Source organism: Pelophylax lessonae (genome assembly GCF_965119305.1).
Source record: "Pelophylax lessonae genome assembly, chromosome: 5".
Lineage (NCBI taxonomy): Eukaryota > Metazoa > Chordata > Amphibia > Anura > Ranidae > Pelophylax > Pelophylax lessonae.
Genome location: NC_138772.1, coordinates 457,433,569 through 457,456,221, shown reverse-complemented (window position 1 = coordinate 457,456,221; position 22,653 = coordinate 457,433,569). Strand labels below are relative to the sequence as shown.

At 47.4% G+C, this 22,653-nt stretch overlaps 1 protein-coding gene across 2 annotated transcripts in view; it reads right to left on the bottom strand.

Annotated features, from left to right (window-relative positions):
• ZC2HC1A (zinc finger C2HC-type containing 1A) overlaps positions 1–22,653 on the bottom strand; it is a 175,601-nt gene that overhangs the window by 66,300 nt on the left and 86,648 nt on the right. The window contains exon 8 of one of the 2 annotated variants that reach the window (XM_082257498.1): positions 4,759–4,878. The exons of the other annotated variant lie outside the window; for it this stretch is intronic. Coding sequence (XP_082113624.1) covers positions 4,759–4,878 — 120 coding nt within the window. The remainder of the gene's footprint in view (positions 1–4,758; positions 4,879–22,653) is intronic. 2 annotated transcript variants of the gene reach the window in all.

The following is a 22,653-nucleotide window of genomic DNA, read 5'->3' as shown; positions in this document are numbered from 1 at the left end:
ACTCACAAACAAATTAAAATGCAGCGCAGTAAATGGTATACTCTCACTACATAGGGTCCATTCACGGACAGTGACGGTACCTCTCACCCTCTCCACATTGGTGTCAGGCAGCTCCGATCACTCCGCTCGTGTCCCCCAGTACTTCCGGAAGCCAGGAGCTTCACGCTCTGACGCGTTTCGTCATTTCTGACAGGGTGAGAGGTACCGTTGGTATTTTGAGACCCCAATCTATCCGACTATCTCCAACTCTATCCACTTTTAGGCTATCCCTGAAAACTTTTCTCTACAAAGAAGCCTATCCTGCCCCCCACCTAACAACTGTTCTTTTATTTTCTTCATCAGCTCTTCCCCCACAGTTATTACATTTTTTTATCACTTGACCCTCATTCTTAGATTGTAATCTCTAATGAGTAGGACCCTCTGATTCCTACGGTATTGAATTGTATTGCAACTGTACTGTCTGCCAACTGTTGGTGCTATACAAATCCTGTAAAATAATAATAATGATATTGTATTAATAATTACAAAACTTCTTTTATTTGTATGTTTTAAATCTTTTTTAGAGTTCAGCTTTAATGTCATCCTGGATGACATGCACAATTTTAAAACTCCAAATTTTTTTCCCATCAGCATAACGGTGACCATTATACAGCATCATAATGCTTTTCTAAAGCCAAGCTGTAAATGAAATCAATACTAGCATGTCATATAATATCACTGTAGTGGAATGAATCAGTGAATGACTACAAGGCAGCTGATTGTTTCACACATCTATTAAACCATAACTTCTTCAGCTGCAGCTACTCGATGGGGTTTTAAATGCTTGTTAGTCTGGAATTAACTCCTTGTTAGCAGCTGTTTCATCGATTTTGAAATTTTAGCCTTTTCGTAGCCCCAGCTCTAAAGGATAAGTTCACTTTTTGTAACATAATAAACCCATATTCAGGACAGAGATAGACCGATATGGTTTTTTTTCAGGGCCGATACCGATACTTTGGTCACTAAGTATCAGTATCGGCCGATATTTTGTACATTTAAAGTTTTGAAAAATAAAGAAAAATAAAGACAATTTTTGATACAAATCTGGTACTGAACATGTGGGGTAGGTCTTTTAGCTGTAATGTGCGGTCTTCCCTTCCCTCCATGCCTGCCAGGAATCCCGTGTGAACCTAGTTTAGTGTCATTAAAATCCTAGCATGCACTTTATTAGTGTTTTACATAATGTCCAGTGTGTGTTTTTGTAATAGAATAGTGGGAAATATATTCATTATATCGCTGCTCCGGGCTCAGCTAATCTCCCACTTTGCTGTTTTCTCCTCTCATAGCTGTCAGAGGGGGATCTCAGCCTCTCAGGGGATCTCAGCCCCCCCCTCTGCAGTGTTACATCTCCCGCTCTGCTGTCCTTCTCTCCTCCCCCACTGATGGCTGGGAGTCACGGAAGGGCCGAGCAACGAGGTAATGAAGGTATTTCACACTATTAGATTACAAAAACACACACTGGACATTATATAAAACACTAATTAAGTGGATGCGAGGATTTTACATACACTAATATCGGCCAGTTTAGGGGCCGATACCGATATAAATCGGTGAAAGTGCATATCGGCCCTCGATATATCGGCCTTGCCCATGATCGGTCGATCCCTAATTCAGGGTGTAACATGTTACAGATAAAGCAGCTAGTAATGGCGGTGATCAGCAATTTTAGCAGGACTGCAACACCGTGGCAGACAAAGGTGAACTTATCCTTTAAAGTGGTTCTAAAGGCAGAACATTTTCTACCTTAATGCATATGCATTAAGGTAAAAAACCTGTGTGCAGCTCTCCCCCAGCCCCCTCCTTATGAAAGGAAAGACACTGCTCCAGGGTACACCTGTTTTCATTGGGGCGGTCTATTTAAGATCTATAGTCAGCTACAGTCATTGGAATGATTAAGCACAAGATGTATGTGTGAAACGCGTCTACGAGACTTCATGCTGGTGTCTTTGGTGTCATCACTTGCAACTTTTTGGAAATAAAGGTATTTGAAACCTATTGGAATCCCTGGATGTGCGGCTAATTCTTTTCCTACAAGCCCCCTCCTTATACTTACCCGAGTCCAATCTCGATCCAGCGATGTGCATGGACACACAGAGTCAACTTGGGAGTAAGCAAGTATGAGTGCCGCCACAGCAAACGGCTTACTATGGGGGGCATTTGGCAGGGTGAAGGAGCCAGGAGTATGATTGTGGGAACCCAGAAGAGGAAGCTTGGGGCTGCTCCCTGAAAAAACATTGCACAGAGCAGGTACGTATTAAGTTTGTTATTTTTAAAAAATAAAAAGTTTGCCTTTAGAATCACCTAATGGAATAGCAAGAATAATGTTAACATGCACCCCTGGCCCTCCTCATCCACTGCATCTGTCCAAACACATACTCCATATTAGTGTGTCCTTCTCCGTACTGAATAGAGATCAGCTCAGGCATGTTTCATATCACAGTACAAATCCACCTGAACCATCCTGCCAGGAAGCTGTCAGTGTACATAGTCAATCATAAGCAGCGGAGGCATTCCCCACCCCCCAGGCACACATATACAAGGGAAGTGTACATATTCTTAACAAGCAGTAAATTAACTCTTAGGCCCCTTTCACACTGTAGAGTCCGCCGGCAAACTCCGTATTTCTCAGTGGGGGGATCGATCTGCCGATCCCCCGCTGAGCAGGTGGATGGCAGCTCTGTCTCCACGCTGTGTGCGGAGACAGAGATGTCAGGTCCCCGCTGTTCTTTATGGGTGAATCGGATAAGAACGGACCGTCTGTCCATTCTCATCCGATCCGCTGGACGGATGGAAAATAGGGTTTCCATCCATCTAGATTTGATGGATCGGATGGCAGCGGACATGTCTCCACTGACATCCGATGCCCCATAGAGATGCATGGGGCGTCCGTTCAGATCCGTCTGAAAAACTGACAGGCGGATCTGAACGGTCCGCCTGTGTGAAAGGGGCCCTAGGGTGGCCATACATGTTCAATTCTCTTGTACAATTTTCTGTTAGATTTACCAAAAACCATATAATATGAGGTCAAAACTAAACAACACTTTCAATTGTATCCAGTTAGGCAGGCCTTTGTACTACATAGTTGAAGGTAAATCTAAAGAAAATTGTACAGAAAATTGTAAGAAAAATGTATAATGTACGGCCAGCCTTACTCATGCTGTAGCTACAGGCTGTTATACTTTAACAATGTAAGCTGTTCGAGGTCTTTTTGGGTTGAATGAGCATGTTGGTGCAGGCAGGGTCTTAAGGTGTGTCCTCCCTAGCAAGATTCACCCATCTGTTTTTCCTGGAAACTTTTATCAAGGAGACAGCAAGTAAAGCAGAATCCAAAATTTAAAGCAGTCACAACAACGAGGGGTGAGGGAAGATCATCCAATAAGGACAAATATTCCTGTAATAGAAATTCTGGTCCCCATATTTGGACATCAAAAAAACCCAGATAAGGGTTTTAACCTATCCATACTGTATTCTTTTCAAAACAAAAACATTGTATTTACATACACTTTAAAGCTGAACTGCGATCAATTTATTTTTTTCCATGGTTCCTGCACTGCATGGGTTAACTGCTCGTTTTTGTCTACGGGGTTCAGAGAGCCGAGAAATACTCACCCAATCCTCCGATCCTCTCAGTGCCTCCCCAGTCCCTTCGGCTCCTGCCCCCTGCGATCCTGTGGTCTTGTGTGGTGGCCCATTCCTGATATCATCAAACCCATAGACCGGCTCTGGGTGTGATAAGGTCAGGAACAATCTGACGTGGGGGAGTGTTGTTTTCCGCAGGATTGAAGGATCGGGTGAGTAAAGGCTCGGTGTTCATCCCTAGCCAAAACAAACAGTTAACCCATGTAGTGCGGGCACAACCCCACTGCATGGGGAAAAAAAACATTGTCTGAAGTTGGGTTTTAAGGATTTCATATATTTGAGATCAGCACACAAGATCGGACATCGAAGCTTGAAAGCAGTTGGGAAAATATTGATCAGATAGGTTACTAAAACTTTGTAAAAACTGCCACGTTTCCCTCGGGGATAATGGTATCCGCTCCCTAAAGGATGGACAGATCAGGTCTGTGTGTCTTCCCTGATGCCGATCATACACCTTGCTGGTTGGAAGCCATGAGGGTCCTTTTGGAAAACGTTCTCTGTCTGTAAAGCATTTTATGGCCATATTCCAGCATAAGCATCTACCACATTCGGACTTCAGTTTTCCATATTGGGAGGCACCTGGCTGGCTTCATCTTCTGACAGACTACTAAATTTTACTATTGGGCACACAACCTATACCTCTATGATTAAGGGGACATTGCCAATTGGACCATCCTGTTGATTTTATTCTTGTGCAAGCGCTACATATTTCACACACAGTCAACCTTAACATTATTTAGAACCACCCCTGAGGAAGAAGATCCAACGTCTTCGAAACGCGTTGGGTTTTGGTTTCTGTACTGCATGGTTTGACACTGTTGTCTATTGTGGCTTGCATTATTTTTAATCCTCACAAAACTCATTGTATATTTGTTCAATAAAATTCTAATATTTTTGTATACATCTAGTCTGTTGTGCCTAAAAAGTCCCATTTTAGGGGAATTTCCAATTTCTACATTATCTAGGGATGTGGCACTCTGTAAGAGTTCTGGTCAAGAGCAAACCAATGTCCCTGATGCCGATGGGCATTCACATTTCACATGTACATCTAAACCAATCCCCACAACTTTCTATACTTACTTGTTAATTGGGAGCAAGTCATTAGATCTTGGGATGGAACTGTCTGTTTTAGGGTTACCATTATTCAGGCTTGGTAAATCTCTTCCTGTCCGCAGAGGTGGGCCTACTCCACCAATTTTACTAGTAAAAAGAAAAGGTGGACCGGTTTTATTTCTTGCCATTATCTGTAAGCAGTGCGATAACAAAACTAAACCATGCAAGTGAACGCAGAAACATAACTGTTCCCTTTGACACGATTTAATGTCATATAATAAGACAGGTGATATGCCAAGGCTATGTGCAAAGTGCCTGTACCAATAGAAGCTAATGGGATTTTAGATTTTTACGGATGTTACTACAGTAAACCCAAATACAATTCCTAAGGATTCCGGTTGTTCATGCACAGTCATTACCAAAACCCCCAGCTCCCTCTCTGCTGTGTTTTTCCCATTGATAGATGAACACTGACTAGTAGAAATGTGATAACAGAGCTTGTATAGTAGAACTGGATATAAGCAGAAGTGAGAGTGTTGACCTTAAATGTTAATGACTCAGTGTAAGCTGATTCTAATAGAATTTAATGACTGAAATATGTCAAGGAAGCTTAAAAGAGAAGTATGGGTTTCCTTTTTTTTTTGCCTAATTTTAATCCCTATGAGCTGCTAGCATCTGCCAATCTTTCCTGCCCTCGGAGAAGTGCACTATTTCTGTTAAAATAGAGTTAAAGTGATTGTAAAGGTTCTTTTTTTTTTTTAAATAACAAACATGTTATACTTACCTGCTCTGTGCAAGAGTTTTGCACAGAGCAGCTTCGATCCTCCTCTTCGGGGGTGCCCAGGTGTCGCTTCTGGCTCCTCCTCTTCATCGGGTGCCCCAACAGAGAGCCGCTTTCCATGGGGGCACCCATGTGGGCGTGCTCACGAGTCCTGCTGCTGCTGTGTCCATTGACACAGAATGCAGGACTCGGCGCCGCCTCTGCTCTCGTGTCACTGGATTTGATGATTTGATTGACAGCAGCGGGAGCCAATGGCATCTGCTGCTATCAATCTATCCAATGAGGACCCGAGACAGCGGCTGGAGCTGCTGGGCCCTTGCTCGTCGATGGAACGTTCGGGTCCAGGTAAGAATAATGGGGGGGGGGGCCTGGAGGGCAGCTGCAACCAAGGTTTTTCACCTTAATGCATAGAATGCATTAAGGTGAAAAACCTTGAGACTTTACAACTCCTTTAATTACCTGTGGGAGGGTCTACAGACTTTCAGGAAGTGTCACCATGGCAATGGGAATCTGGATCCGCCCCTTTCCTCTCCTCTCTGTGATTGATGTCGGCTCTGGGCTCTCTGCTTGTTCCCGAGACTTCACACAACACACAGAGCCGCTCTCCCCTCCCATCTCCCTCCTCTGTTCCAGGCGGAACGACCTCAGATCACACAAACCTGTAATAGTAGCAGCAGCCTTTAGTGAATGTAGAAGTCATTGAATAAGCTCTTTATATTACATTCTACATTCCTGGTAGTTCTAATGCAAAGCATACATTTTGAAGTACAACTGGCCATTATCAGATATTTCACTTTAGATTTAAAGGGCAGGAGGTTCTCTGCTTTCCTCTCCCCTGCAGCAGTTATGTACTGAAAGGTGTGCTCTCTATATCTTACATTGTGAATGTCACACAAACACGGGCTGATGTTTACCATGTCTTTCCTTCTAAATGAATACAGTGGGATGTTTAGAGAACATTTCCTATATTGGTTCAGAGGATCTCTGAGCATTAGATGAGTTGGCTGACACTTTCCCCCTTCACAATGCTGACAACCCAATCTCCCTCCCCCATCCCCTGTGCTTGCAGGGTTGGAGAAGGTGACAGACTTTGACAGCTGCTGATTGATGGGGAGGTCCTTTGAGATAGTTGAAATCAAAGCACATGGGAGAGGTGGAGGAAAGCTGCAGAAGGGAGAAGATACAAACTGGAGGAAAAGTGCAGCCAAGAACACAAGACCAGCAGAGCTACTGGAGGATAGGAAACGGACTTGGTTTTGTGGTGACAAGTTGCCATGGAGATGGAGGCATGTGAATAGCGTGCTCGCTTTAGCTGGCAACTGGGGGTGTGCCTGTTCACCAAGCACAGCCACATGTCCAAGAGAGGGAGGCACTAAAAGATTCCGAGAGATTTCCAGCACTCTCTAAACTTTCAAACAGAGAAAGAACCGTTACAAGGTCCTTCCTGACAGTTCAAATACCTGTACAGCACAAATTAAAAGCCTGAGGAAAGAAAGAAAAGACATGAAAGCATGAGGGTAGTATATACTGCTTTTTTTTGCTTTCCCATACTTCTCCTTTAAGGGCTCAATTCATACCAGAATGTGCACTGTGATATTCGTCAAGGCACACATCTTAACGCATAGTTAATATCTTTATATCTATATGTGGTGCGCTGTAATGCAAAGTCAAATACCTCAATGCACATCTACAGTGTGCTGCAATCCACCTGCGGTAAAGCACACTGTAAAGCAAGGATACATATGCTTTGATCACTTATGGCACTCCCAGAGGAGACACTTAGGTCTCTGAAAGAAGAGAAGCACACATAGCAGCTCTGCTCGTCCCTTCACTCTGTTGCCCATTCACAGAAACCTTCACATAATACAAAGGCTTCTGTGACTGGGCAGGAGGTGGGGAGGGGCAGGCACAGCAGCTGCATCTGCAACTAAAGAAGCGGAGACCAGGAGGTCCAGCGTGGCAGGAACTTTACTGATAGTTGTCTTCCAGGAGCTCTATAAACCTGTCAGATGTACATAGAGAACTCCAGAAGGTGGCACGTACCTTGTTGGACTTAACTCATAATATGCCTGCATTTTGTACAAAATAGCCGAATTCCTGGAGTTCAGCTTGAAAGCATTTGAACAATGGGGCATTTAAAGTGGTTCGAACGTCTTTTTTTTTTTGTTTCCTGAAAATAACCACCATGTATACTTAACTGCTCTGTGCAATAGCCCAGATCCTCCTCCTCCTTGCTACACTGTTATACAAGCTGTACACTCAATACTTTACACTGTAGCAAAGTGTCATTTCTTCAGTGTTGTCACATAAAAAGATAGAATAAAATATTTACAAAAATGTGAGGGGTGTACTAGTTTTTGTGAGATACTGTGTGTATATATATATGTGTGTGTATATATATATATATGTGTGTATATATATATATATGTGTGTATATATATATATATGTGTGTATATATATATATATATATATATATATATATATATATATATATACACACATATATACATACATATACACATACATATACACACACACACATACTAAATCTCCCACTAGGGAGATTTATAGTCCCCATATGTCCTGGTTGTCACTGACAAAGTGATGGGAAATCTAAGATTATAAAGTTGTCACGAGAACAAAAGCGAGGGTATATACAGCATGTCCTGTTGCAGTGACAACTTTCTCAGAGGTGAAGTGTGAAGGCTTTGTAGACATTTCTTCTGCACATCCACATGGGAGGAAACCTTCCCAAAAGCACATAGATAACAAAAAATAACATTTTCTCTAAAACTGCCACAAAATACACACAAACCTGTTGTAAATATTTTAATCAATGAGAGGAAGCCTGGTTTACAATACATTTATTGCTAATTGTGTTGCCAATTTGATTGATAAATCCCCATTACTATATGAATTCCTTTTAATTTCCTTGTTTTTTTAATTTTCAAGAAAATTTGGAGTTTTTATATTTTGCATAAAAAAAAAGAAAGAAAAAGAAAGTAGAAGTTCAGGGAGTAGAGAAATAAGAAAACCGCAGTGGAGTCACACTGGATTGACCATTGAACGCTTTGTGAAATGTGCAGCTACACACTATGGGCAGTGAATCATGCAAAATCATTGTTTATGTCAGTAAGGTACGGTATTTTTAGCTAGCAAATCATAACAAAATACAAAATAAACAGTTGATCTGGCAGCAGTCTCGTGATAAACATAAACTTTAATTAGTCACTACATTCCCCATTGACCATTTTATAAGGACAGAGAGTTGAAAAAAAATGTATGATCGGTCTGGTAGCTAAAGAGCGCCACCTAGTGGACCTTTTATTTTTTCTCCCAAAAGTGTATTTGCCCTTTTGCAGCCAAATTGGGATTACACCTACTTTCTATTAGTTCCATGTCCCCATTCACATAGAATAACTTAATATTTAATTGCAGCTGATCTTTTTTAAATGCTCTATTCTAGACCCTCTAGCAAGGAAAAATTCCTATGTGAGGGGCTGGGCGGCTGTGAATGCCATATTTAACCCTGGCTATACTGTGCAGGCAGATCATTATCAGGTGTAACTAGATTCAAACACTGTCTGTCCTAATAAAAGGGTTAAATGTTTCTGCTCTTTATGTTAATGAGGACAGACTTAGGACAGACTCGCTTTCACAATGTTAAAATTGCCATGACACCTTCTCCTGAGAAACATTTAAAAGGTAAGAAATATTTAAAGAAAGAAAAAAAATGTATGCACATTGTGTGAATGGGAACAATCCAAACATATGGAAGGGTTTTTTTTTTTTCAAATTTGACTTTAATAGTGGAGATGCCCTTTAACCACTTCCTGCCGGGAGGACGCCCATTGACGTACTCTGGTTTCAGTGGTTATGTGCACCTACAGGCATCCTTCCGTAATGGATCTCTTTAGCCGGCCATTCCCTTTCAGGCAGAAGTGATCAGAGTGGCTAATTAGCCACTTGATCACTTCTGCAGGTGGTGGAGGGTGGTCCCATCCTCCTCCCGCGGCGATACCCCCTGCCTCTCCCAGGCCCTACCGTCCCACCGCGGAGCCCGGAAGCGATGTGGCCGGTGCCGATTACTGTCCTGAACAGAGAGAGAGGAACTGATGTTGTTACTTTCTCTGTAACCCCGGAAACCGGGAACGACAAAGTAGTTTGTCACTTCCAGTTCCACCTCTTTGTTTATCTGGCCGCCAGTGGCAAGGGAAGCAGCCGATCAGACCGATCTGTGTCTAATTGGCTGCATGGGAGGCTAGAGGTAAGATTTGGGGTCTAATAGACCTCAGATCTCTCCATAAAGAGGACCTTGCATGACCCATGCTGTCACATGGATTTTGTTCATCCCTTGTAAAAGCAATTAGGTTAATCCAAAAAAAATAAAAAGTGTAAAAAAAAAAAAAAAAAAAAAAATTTTGTATAAAATAAAAGAATAACATTAAAAAAAAAAAAAAAAGTAAAGTTACTCCCACATGCATATGTATATGGTGATCGCACCACACATGTAAGGTATTGTCAGGAACGTCAGAGCGGTAATTTTAGCACCAGACCTCCTGTGCAACTCTAAATGGGTAACCTGTAAAGGCATTTACGGAGAATTTTAGGCACCGTAATTTGCTACCATTTCATGGGCAGACTCAATTTTAAAGCGTGCCATGTTAGGTATCTATTTACTCAGCGTAACATTATCTTTCACATTATACAAAAAAAATGGGCAAAGTTTCGTGTTTTTTTTTTTTTTAATTAATGAAAGTGTTTCCCCCCAAAAATTTGCGTTTGAAAAATGCTGCGCAAATACCATGTGACATAAAAATTACAACAACTCCATTTTATTTTTATAGGGCCTCTGTTTAAAAATATATATATATAATGTTTATGGGTTCCAAGTAATTTTCTAGCAAAAAAAAAAAGTAGATTTTTCTATGCAGGAGCGAAATATTAGAATTGGCTGGAATGGGAAGTGGTTAAAAAAACAAAAAATCACGCAAGCTTTACACAGTAAGGCCTCTTTCACACGGCCGCTCCGTATATCACCCCATCCGTTTGCGGGTGATATACGGACATAATGCATGTCAATGGGATTGCGGATGTCAGCAGATGACCATCCGCTGACATCCGATTTGCGTCCTTTCAGTTCTGTTCCGTTTTTTTGGAACAGAACAGAACCCTATTTTTCTTCCGTTTAAGAAACGTAACGGATGCAAAATCGGATGTCAGCGGTGTCATCCCAATGCCCATAGACATGCATTATGTCCGTATATCATCCGCAAACGGATGGGATGATATGCGGACATACGGAGCGGATGACACAAGTGTCACCCATGTCCGTGAAAAAAAAAGTGCCAGAGCGGAGGGAAAAAAAACAGAGCGGCCGTGTGGAAGAGGCCCAAGGTTTGCATATAAGTTGACCTTAGGGGTAATTCAATTAAAAACATTTAGGACACATTTCTGGCATATATGAATGGAGGAAAGTTGATGATTCCTCCACTCATAGATCATGTTTCATTTGTTAAAACATAGAAAAGTGATGCCAAAAAAATGGGATTTTTGACTTACTGTAAAATTCATTTCTCTGATGTTCATTGACAGACACAGCTCCGGATCTTCTTGACCCTTGGGTTATACTGCCCCCTACAGGAGTAGGAAACTAGGCAGAAAAAGAACTTTACTATGCCTATGTGCAGTCCCAGGAGGTATACTTCCCCTCTCTGCTATAGGTACTCAGTTTTGCAACAGTGTCAGAAGTAATAAAACTCAATAGAGGAGGGGGGCGTGGCTTGGACCCGATCTGATATGGCCGCCTGACTCTGAGCTCCTGCACTGAGGGGTCTGATTTTGCCTTCTCTGAGCCCTTTCCCTGCGCCTACCACAGCCTGAGACATGGGGAGCAAAGCCAGGAGCTCTTCTGCCACCCGAGTGGGCACTTCGAGAGAAGTGGAGACTCAGCTCAGCCGCAATATACCGGACATCTTCCGGACACAGCGGCCTTCTCCGTCCCCCTCATCCTCTCAATCCGCCCGCTCGCGCTCCCGCTCACCAAACAGGCAATCTGCAGAGCTGGGTGCCTCCTTGCCTATGTCCGCCCAGGATCCTCCGAGAGCTCCGACGGCCCCACCGACCCTCTCAATGGCGGACTTACAATTTGTTGCCGCGGATATTAAGGCTGCCATGGCGGCGGCTATAGCAGAGCTCCGCAGTGACTTCCAGGCCATGACAGTAAGAGTGGAGGAGGTAGAACAGGTCACTGCCCGCCATGACGCCTCCCTGGGTCATGTACATCAAGTTACTGAATCGCATGCCATACTCCTGAGGGACCTTAACAGACACGTCGAGGACCTGGACAATCGGGGTCGCCGGAGGAATCTGAGGGTGAGGGGAGTACCCGAAAGCATTGAGCATCAAAATTTACCTCAGACCATCACCTCCATATGCAATGATCTGCTTGGGAGGCCCCCCGAAGCGCCCGTGGTATTTGAGCGCATCCACAGAGCCCTGAGACCCCGTGGAAGAGAGAATGATCCGCCGAGAGACGTGGTGTGCTGCCTGGCCAACTTTCAGCTCAAGGAAGATGTTTTACGGAATGCCAGAATGCGGCAGCACCTCACGTTTCAAGGCGCGGACATTAAACTGTACCAAGACCTCTCTGCCATAACATTGCAGAGAAGGAGAGAACTACGCCCTCTACTAGAAGAACTTAGATCCAGGGCGATCGTTTACCGCTGGAAGTTCCCCTTCGGATTGTCGGCCTCGTCACAAGGCCGATCGGCTTTGCTGAGAGTACCAGAAGACCTCGAGCACTTCTGTGCCACCCTGGGCATCCCACCGGTTAGTGTCCCCGACTGGTACAGTGAGTTCCGCGTTTCCCCGATGCACCGGGCGATCTCCATGGATGGTATCCAGATGGCTGACAACTTCGTTTTGGGCCGCCGCCGCTCCCACCCGCCTTCTTCACCACCGGGCAATAGCAGGGATGCTCCTCGCAACGGAAGCCCGACGGCCTCGCCCGTCCACCGAAGAGCGCGGCACGCTCCGTAGCTGACTGCGCTCATCACCTTCATCTAGTAGCACAGAGACCTTCTTTTTTTTCTTTTTTGGAATCTGCTCGTCGGCTGGTCATGCCTTTTTATTTATTTATTTTTTTTTTTCTCTCCTCCTGCTGTCCTGTCATGAAGTCTCCCTTGCCTCCGTGATGTGTCCACGATCCTGGACTCCTCCGCACCACCGAGCTGCCTGATGCCTCAGCACTGATGCCTGCTGTAAACGATCCCGCGGGTCCTATTGACAATGCATCCTGCATCCAGTAACCGTGAGCTGCCTTTCCCTCACATACGGTACCTCCGAGCAGCCTGATCCTCCCACCCTCGTCACTGGAAAAGCCGGCAGCTATGCCTCTTCGCCCCCTCTACTCTGGACTCGAGTTCCTCATGATCGTTACCGGTATGTGCCTTGGTTCCCCCTCTCATTGTGCCTCGATTCTCCCCCCCCTCCCTCTTGCCTTCCCCATTGTCACCTGCTACCACTCCTTGCTGCCCGAGACTGTCCACCGATGGACCACTTCGGCCCTAGCTCTGGCCAGCACCTTGAGATACTGTTCCCGGCCCCCCCCCCCGACCCAGTGCGATACCCTCATGGTTATCCCCATGCTCATATGGACACGGACTACATTTGTTCTCTTGGGGTACTGCTCACTACTATGCTTGGGGGAATATAAGGTCTGCGGCACTGTATTTGTAGAGCATTTTATTATTGTTCCCTTTCGCTCCCTTCCCCCCTCCCCCCTCTCTCCCTCTTGCCCCCCCTCTTCCCCCGTCCTCCCCCTCTCCTCTTCCCCTCCCCTTTCCCCTTACCCTCCCACATTCTCTCCTCCTCCAATTACTCCGCCCCTCCTCCTCCCCTCCTACCTTTCCCGGACTCCTCTGATTTTTTTTTTTATTTTATTTTACTGGTATTGCCCTTCTCCTGGACATTTTGCCCTTTGGATGAATGATGCCCTGCTTGCTGGTAGGGAGCGGAGCCTTAGCGCTGATTTTGGGCTCCCCTTCCCCCTAGTTGACCAGGTCATTGTCACACTGCTGCCCGCGGGATATTCCTGCTCTACCTTGCCCTCCCCCCGGGCTGTTGCTCACGCTCCTGGGGGAGATGGGATGCTTCACGGGTGCCAGTGCCCCTGGTGACGATACTCATTGCTGTGGCAGTGGGCGCCCGCTCCCGCCGGCGGCCTGCACCCCTGGATGTGTATTCCTCGGCAACCCTCCAGCTGGTTTACATCCTTACGGGTGTGCGGGGGTGCTGGCCGCCGGTGGGCTCACGGCGTCCTGAATGGTGATGGCGGTGAATACAGCTTTGCCAGGCAGCACCACACCGGGACTTGAGCTGTGTGTTGTTTTGACAGCTGCTGGAAGTTATTACTGTATTACTGATGTATTAATGCACTGTTGTTCCCCTGTTGCATTGGTTCTAACATGTTTCCTTTTTTTCGATTGTTTCTCTGTGCTGTGTTGATTGGTTATGCTCTCTGGTTCACGTCTACCTCCACTGTTAAGAAATGCTCTTCATGGGATGCATCCCACCGAAATGCTCTTCCTCTCTACTGCTCCTCCTTCCTACTCTCTCTGCCTCTCGCCCGACTACAACACTGACCGTCCGCACCCTACCTGACCCTCGGATGTCTTGCTACCGCGCGCACCCCTCGCTTCGGACTTGCCCACTACCCTCCAGACTGCTACTGCCTAACCAATGGACCCCCGACACTTTGCCACGGTCACCCTCGCCCACACTCCTTGATACTCCTCGTATATCTCTCTGGCTCTCTCACTCGCTCTATGTCCCTGACTCTTCCTCAACTCTCCAATGCAGATCATTCTTGCTCCGGATCTCCCCCTCTCCCTGTTGCGCTGGGCTCATTCAGAAGCTACTATTGACCCCTGCAGGTCCCTGGAGGTCTGGCCACCGTGTTGGTTGTCTCCTTCTACGCCCGCCAACGGTCGACGTTCCTTAACGGTTGTCCGACTTTCTCCGACTTCCAGACCCCCCCACCCCCTCTGAGTTCCTCAGCTGGTCTGTTGGCCCTCACGGTAAAGTAGTTCCCCTACCAATCTCCTCCCCTTCCTCTCCCCTTGCTGGTTCCCTCCCCCCCTCCTTTTTTTTTTTTTTCCTTCTCTCTTTGCATCCTCCCCTTTGAGTGCGCTGAAAATGCCCGCATCCGCTCCCCAGCCGAGTGACCTCCGTCTTAAGGTTGTATCCTTGAACGCCCGCGGCTTGAACACGCCCCAAAAACGCTCAAAACTGCTCATGCACATGCACAGGCTCAGAGCGGATGTGGTGTTCCTGCAAGAGACGCACTTCCGCTCGGACGCCCTCCCAAAATGCACAAACAAGCACTTCACCCAAGCGTTTCACGCTGCGTCGGACTCTACCCCTATCTCCATTTCTGACTCTGTAGCGGATGCCCAGGGACGTTACTTGTTGCTTCGGGGTACACTCAAACATATTGAGCTCACCCTTGCGAATGTATACAGCCCTAATAAGTCTCAGGTCTCATTCTTTAGGTCGGTGATAAGTGAATTGACGCCCTTCCAGCAGGGCACCTTGATCCTCGGGGGAGACTTCAATGTCCCCCTGGAGCCGCTGCTTGACACCTCCTCGGGTTCCTCCTGCTTGCCATACAAGGCTTTAAAACAGATTAAGCTGTCTCTCCGGGACCTTCAGCTTCACGACTCCTGGCGGACGCTTCATCCTCGAGACAAGGACTACACTTATTTTTCCCCGCTCCACGCTAAATATTCAAGGATCGACTACCTCTTCTTGTCTCAACCGGCTCTCACGTCCCTTACGGGGGCCTCTATTGAACCGTCAATACTCTCGGATCATCACCCCATCTCTCTCACCTTGTCCTTCCCCTTAACTTTACCCAGAGACCGGGTGTGGTCCCTTAACTCCTCCTTGTTGACGGACAAAGCAAGGTCAGCCGCTGTCCGCGACACTTTAAAGGATTACTTCTCTATTAACGCGACTCTAGATACGTCGGCCCTCACTCAATGGGAAGCAAACAAGTGTGTGGTCCGGGGAAAATTTATAGCGCTCTCGGCGGCTCTAAGAAAACAAAGAGAGGCCCTTATCTCTGAGCTGCTTTCGCGCATTCGCACTTTGGAAATTGCTCATAAACGGTCCCTTGCCCAAGACACCTTAACTGCTCTCACCTCCGCTCGTGAACAACTCACAGAGGAGCTTGATAGAAAGACCAGGCGTGGTTTCCTCCTTTCGCAGAAGCTTTTCTATGAACATGCCAATAAGAGCGGCCGTCTCCTTGCTACGGCTCTTCGTCAGAAGAAGGCGAAGACCATAGTCCACTCTCTCCGTTCGTCTTCTGGTTCTCTGGTATCCAACAACCGGGACATTGCTGCGGAATTCGAGGCTTTCTACAGTAATCTGTATAATCTGGACCCTTCACGTCCCCACCCCTCCTCTAGCCCCTCCACGTCTCAGGCCATTTCCGACTTCCTCGCGACTAACTTGCCCCAAAAGGCTTCCTCCGATTTTCGTTCTGCGCTGGACCTCCCCATCTCCAAACTTGAATGGGACTTGGCTCTTAAGCAGATGCAGCCTAACAAGAGCCCTGGCCCTGATGGCCTGCCTGTTTCCTATTACAAGTCCTTCCCTGACATCCTGGCTTCTCCATTTTTGTCGGCCTTTAATTCTGTCTTGACGGACAATCCCTTGTCTTCGCGGATGCTTGAGGCCCACATTGTTGTTATCCCTAAAGAAGGGAAGGATCCAACCTCCCCTGCTAGCTACAGGCCGATTTCGCTCATCAATGTGGACGTCAAGCTGTTCGCGAAGATCCTGGCTAATAGACTTCTCCCTCTCCTCCCCAAAGGTATCCACAAGGACCAAGTTGGTTTTGTCCCGGGCCGCGAGGCCCGAGACAACACCATCAAAGCCATTAACCTGCACCATGTCCTCTCCACCACTAATCAGAAGGGGTTCCTGCTCTCCCTGGATGCGGAGAAGGCATTCGACAGGGTCTCATGGGAATTTATGGCGGCTACGCTTTCCGCCTGGGGACTGGGCCCTCGGTTTCTTGGATATATTATGGCCATGTACGCTAAACCGCAGGCGAGGGTCCGTGTTAATGACACCCTGTCGAGTGCCTTTCACGTCTCCAACGGGACCAGACAAGGGTGCCCTTTATCACCCCTGCTCTTCATCATGACCCTGGAACCCCTTCTTCATAAGATTAGGCAAAATGACACGGTCCACGGAATTCACTTTGCTGACGAAACATACAAGATCGCCGCCTATGCGGACGATCTACTGTTGTTTCTCTCAGACCCTGTCACGACTCTTCCTGCACTCCTCAAAGTATTCGAGGAATATTCCTCCATTTCCAACTTCCGGATTAACTTCTCCAAGTCCTTTGCTTTGAACGTTTCCTTGCCCCAGCCGGAAGTGGAGCGCTGTCGGGCGAACTTCCGATTCGCATGGAAATCGGATTCGATCACATATCTGGGTATTGAGATCCCGTCTAACCTCCAAAACTTATTTGAACGCAACTTCCCCCCGCTCCTCGCACGAATCTCGAAAGACCTCCGGTCCTGGTCCAAACTTCAGCTGTCCTGGTTCGGCAGGGCAGCAGTTTTAAAGATGAACGCCCTGCCCCGCCTTCTCTATGTCCTCCAGACGGTTCCTGTCCTGATTCCTCGGTCCTTTTTCAAGAATCACCGCCGCATCTGCACTGCCTTTCTGTGGGGAGACAAACCACCCCGCATTTCCTACAAGATCCTTACATTGCCTAAAACCAGAGGAGGTATTGGACTTCCTGACCTACATAATTATTATGCAGCTTGCCACCTTACCAGAATAGTTGACTGGAACATACATGCGCCCCAAAAAGACTGGGTTTCTCTAGAGAAGGGTTTTACTTCCCTGGATCTACGCTCATCACCATGGCTCCAAGACTCGCACATCCCCGCTTCTCTTAAACACCACCCCCTTATCGGTCCCTCTCTCAAAGTTTTTCGGTCGGTAAGTGCGTCTCACTCTATTTCTGCAATTCCGGGTCCGATGTCCCCTGTTCGGTTGAATCCTGACTTCCCCCCTGGCATGCACCGTACCTACCTATCCTCGCATTGGGCTCAGGATCAACTGCGGGTTCACCACCTCTGGGGCACCGATGCTCCCCTCTCGATAGCCTCCATCTCGGAAAAGTCCGGCTTGCCCCCCTTACCCCCTTGGCCATATTTGCTCCTTAAGCAATATCTTCAGTCTGTCTTCCGGACGTGCCCCTCCTTATCGTCCACGACCCTGTTTGACTCCCTGTGCCAACAGGAGGGTCCGGTTCGCGGGCTTCTTTCTACCATCCACTCTCTTTTACTTGACGACCCTGAACGAAAGAAACTCAAGCGTTGTGAGGATTGGGAAGCGGAGTTGGCGGTTGATTTCACCCCAGAAGACTGGGAACTGATCTACACCAACAATCACAAATGTTCTCTTAATGTCACTTCTCAGGAAAGTGGTTACAAGCTGGTCAGCCGCTGGTACTACACCCCTTCAAGGCTACACAAGCTTTTCCCCTCCACCTCACAGATCTGTTGGAGGTGCCACGTTGAACCTGGCACGCTCCTGCACATCTTCTGGTCTTGCCCTCGCCTCACCCCCTTTTGGACGGAAGTTCATAGGATTATAAAGCAGGTCACCACGTCAGATGTCGCCTTCACCCCGGCCCAATACCTTTTGCACCACTCCCCTACTTCCAGTAGGACCTATTCTAAATCTCTAACAATACTTATGGTGAATGCCGCCAGACAATGCATTCCGGCACTCTGGAAGACAGCGCAGGTGCCCACCGTTAAGCAGTGGTTCCAACGCCTCTCTAAGGTGGCGGAGATGGAGGAGCTCATTTCTGTCGCGAGGGATACTCCTTCCAAGCATCACAAAAAATGGGCGTGTTGGACCCACTATACGTCCACACCGGAATACTCTCAACTCTGTCAGTAAAGTCTGTATATATTTCTATTAGCCACTTCACCGGATACTCCGTTCTCTGGGCTCATCTCTCTATCCACCTTCCCTACTCCCCCCCCCTTTTTTTTTTTTTCTCTCTTCCTTCCCCCCTCCCCACCTTTACTCCCCTCCACCTCCCCCTCCCCTTCCCTTCCCTACATCCTCATCCACCTCCTTTTGTCCTGGGAGCCTAGTTGTTACTGGGCAGGCCCGGTCAACTGGCCCCCCCTCCTTTATGCAATTTAGTGACTCATTTGCCGACTCCCCTTTCGGACGACTCCCCTGTCTCCCGTCCCTGGGTACTGTTCACCCAGGGTATGGGCCTCACTGCGGCCCTGTCTGACTTGAATGCTCCGATCCCCTGATGGCTCGTTTCCTCTTTCTTGCCCCTTCCTCTTACCTCTTCATTTACCACCTACTCCTTCACGCTGCAGGTCTATACTTAACTATGTGTAAGCCCCACAGGGGGTTGTTGTCCTATGCTCCCTTGATTACCAATATTGCTCGTTATAAGCCATTCTGTATTTTTACATATGTCAACTTGTGCTGAATGTATGTTTGTACTTTTACATCTTTATAACTCAATAAAATATTTGGAAAAAAAAAAAAAAACTCAATAGAGGGGTGGGTGCTGTGTCCGTCAATGAACAGAAAAATTAATTTTACAGTAAGTCAAAAATCCAATTTTCTCTTCCGTTCATTGACGGACACAGCTGATCATCTTGACCATTGGGACGTTACAAAGCAGTGTCAAACATAAGGGGTGGGAACAGAAAGAAAAAAAATTGCCAAGGCTAAACCGTAGCTAACCAGGTAACAGGAGCTCAACCAAAACAACTGGAGCTCACCTGAAAAACATTACACCCCCCAAAGAGGGAACAAGCCCCTTAAACATCAGCCTGGAAAACCTTGCAGCCAAAACAGGCATCTGCAGAGGCCAACACATCCACTTTATAAAATTTTGTGAAACAGTGCACAGACGACCCAAGTAGCCGCCTTGCACACCTGCGTTACTGACGCCTGATGACGAAAGGCCCAAGAAGCACTGAGTGCCCGCGTCGAGTGTGCCTTCACAGGGAAAGGAGGAACCTGACCCTTAATTAAATAGGCTTGAGTCACCGTCTGTCTGATCCATCCAGAAATAGTCGCAGAAGAAGCAGATGGTGCTTTTCGAAGCCCATCCATAAGCACAAATAGTGAGTCTGACTACCTAAAAGACTCCGTAGCTGCCAGGCACACCCAAATAGCCCAAACCACATCCAGGGAATGCAACACAATTTCCTCAGGATGTTTTGGCCTGGGACACAGAGAAGGCAACACAATGTCCTCATTCAGATGGAAATCAGAGACCACCTTCGGAAGGAACAACGGACAGGGACGAAGAACCACCTTATTTTTGTGGACAACCAAATAAGGGGAACAAGACATCGCCGCCAATTCAGACACCCTGTGCGCAGATGTGATAGCCACCAAAAAAGCCACCTTCTGGGATAGCTTAAGCAGGGGACTCTCCCGAATATTTTCAAATGGAGGCTTCTGTAGAGCTGAAAGCACCAAGATGAGATCCCAAGGCAGTAGTGGGGACCGCACTGGTGAAGTCAAATGTTGGACTCCCAGAATAAAAGTATGCACCAGGGAGTATGTGGCCAAGGGTCGTTGAAAGAAGACCGCCAAGGCTGACACCTAACCCTCAATGGTACCCGTTGAATTAAGGTCAAGACCCGAGCCACCAAAAAAAAGAGCGAGGGTGAAAACCAAGCGACTCACACCACAAAATATACGCTTTCCACAAACAATGGTAGATCTTCCTAGCCTTCAGTGGTGTGGGAATCACCGATCCAGACAAACCTCTATCCTCAGAACCTGGCTTTCAACAGCCAAGCCGTCAAAGCCAGCGACTGTAAAGCAGGGTGAAAGATTGGCCCTTGGGACAGCAGACACCTCCAAGGGGTGTCGGCGACCAGCCACTCCAGGACGACGTACCAAGACCGGCGAGGCCAATCCAGGGCCACAAGAATGACCGGAATTCCTTCTGCCTCGATCCTGCGCAGGAGTCTTGGCAGAAGCTTGAGAGGAGGGAAAGGGTAAATCAGATGATACTGGCCCCAGGGGGCCACCAACACGTCTGTGGTGTCTGCTAGCAGGTCCCGTGACTGTGCCACAAACCTGTGCACCTTCCTGTTGAGCCGGGACGCCACAGATCCACTTCGGGGGGTGCCCCACTGGAGACACAGCTAATGAAACACCTCCATTTGGTCCAACACCTGCTGACTGAGATAATCCGCCTGCCAATTTTCCACTCCTGGAATGTGTATGGCAGAGAGGGTCGGAACAAAAAGGTTCTGCCCACTGAAGAATGCCGGCTACCTCCAGAGCTGCCAATACACTTCTTGTTCCACCCCGGTGATTGACACAAGCCATGGCCGTGGCACTGTCCAATTGGAATCACTCAGGACACCCCTGAAGGCAATCAGCCCAGTGATTCAGGCACAGTCTGATCTCTCAGAGTTCCAGGACATTGATGGGAGTCTGGACTCTTCTAGTGTCCAAACTCTCTGAGGGGAGTGCCGATCCAGGGCAACTCCCCACCCAGACAGACTGGCATCCGTGGTGATCAATGTCCAATACAGGGGGAGAAAAGATTTGCCCTGGCGAAGAGCTGGAGAGCAAAGCCACTAGATCAGAGACCTTTTGGTTTTTCGGCTCATCCGGATCCGATTGTCCAGAGACTTCGGACACTTGTCCCATTTGGCTAAGTTCTCCCTTTGCAGGGACCACGTATGGAACTGTGAGAACAGGACCGCCTCAAAGGTAGAAACCATCAGTCCCAGAACCCTCATGCAAGTCCGGAGGGATGACCACCTGATGGACAGCAAGAGATGAATCACAGCATGCAATTTCTGGAGTTTGTCCAGAGGAAGGAACACGCTGGTTAGAGCCAAGTCCAGAGTAAGACCCAGATAGTCCAGTTTTGTGGAAGGAACCAGAGCAGATTTCGGAAAATTCAGAAGCCAACCAAACACCCTCAGAGTCCGTATAGTGATGTCCACATTGTCTATCAGAGCAGTAGGAGACTTTGCTTGCAAGAGAAGGCTGTCCAGGTAGCCCAGTGCTGCGAATCCACGCTGACTTAACAATGCCAGCACCGGAAAAAACACCTTTGTGAAGGCCCGAGGAGCGGAGGCGAGACTAAAGGGTAACGCCACAAACTGATAATGCTCCTCTCCCACAGCAAAGCGGAGGAAGCGTTGGTGACAGACACATATTGGAATGTGTAAGTAAGCGTCTTTGATGTCGATAGAGACAAGGAAATCCCCCTGATGCATGGATGCCACCACCGTGCAAACAGACTCCATTCTGAACTTCTGTATCCACACAAAGCAGTTCAGGGCCTTGAGATTCAGAATTGGACGCACCTTGCCTTCTTTCTTCGGGACCGTGAACAGATTTGAATAAAACCCCTGAAAATGTTCCAGAGTTGGAACTGGAACAATTACCCCTTGAAGTAACAGGTCTTGCACCGCCCCGAAGAGGGCTTGCAATCGGTCCAGGGACAGACGCACATTGGAAGGAAAGAACCTCTCCGGAGAGTAAGAGCGAAACTCGATAGCTTTTAGCTGGACCTCATCACTTCATGGACCCAGCTGGTCCACAGGTCCGAAAAACAGGTCCGGAAAGCAGCAAAGACGTCCCCCCACCCCAGGCATGGGTGAGCGCGAAACTTCACGAAGAAGGAGTCTTATCTGTGGGTTTGAAGAACCCAGCTTTGGACTTGCCAGACCAAGTTCGCTTGGATCCTCCCAAAGAGGCCTTGAAAGGCTTTGAACCCTTGTCAGCCGACCGTGAGGGACGAAAAAACTTCCTGTGAGACGAGAAAGACAGACCACGTCTGCGACAAGGTTGCTTACCCTTACCAGCCTGTGGAAGAAAGGTGCTCTTCCCCTCTGTGAGACTCTTAATGAGGTCATCCAGGGTAGCTCCAAACAGGCGATCTCCTTAAAAAGGAAGATCATTCCAACATTTGAGCCACAAAACAAGCCTAAGAACCACTGCCGAGACAGACAGTCTAGAAATCAGGGGAGCTGCATCCAAAGAGGTATTACAGATATACTGCAGCCACTGGACCAACTGG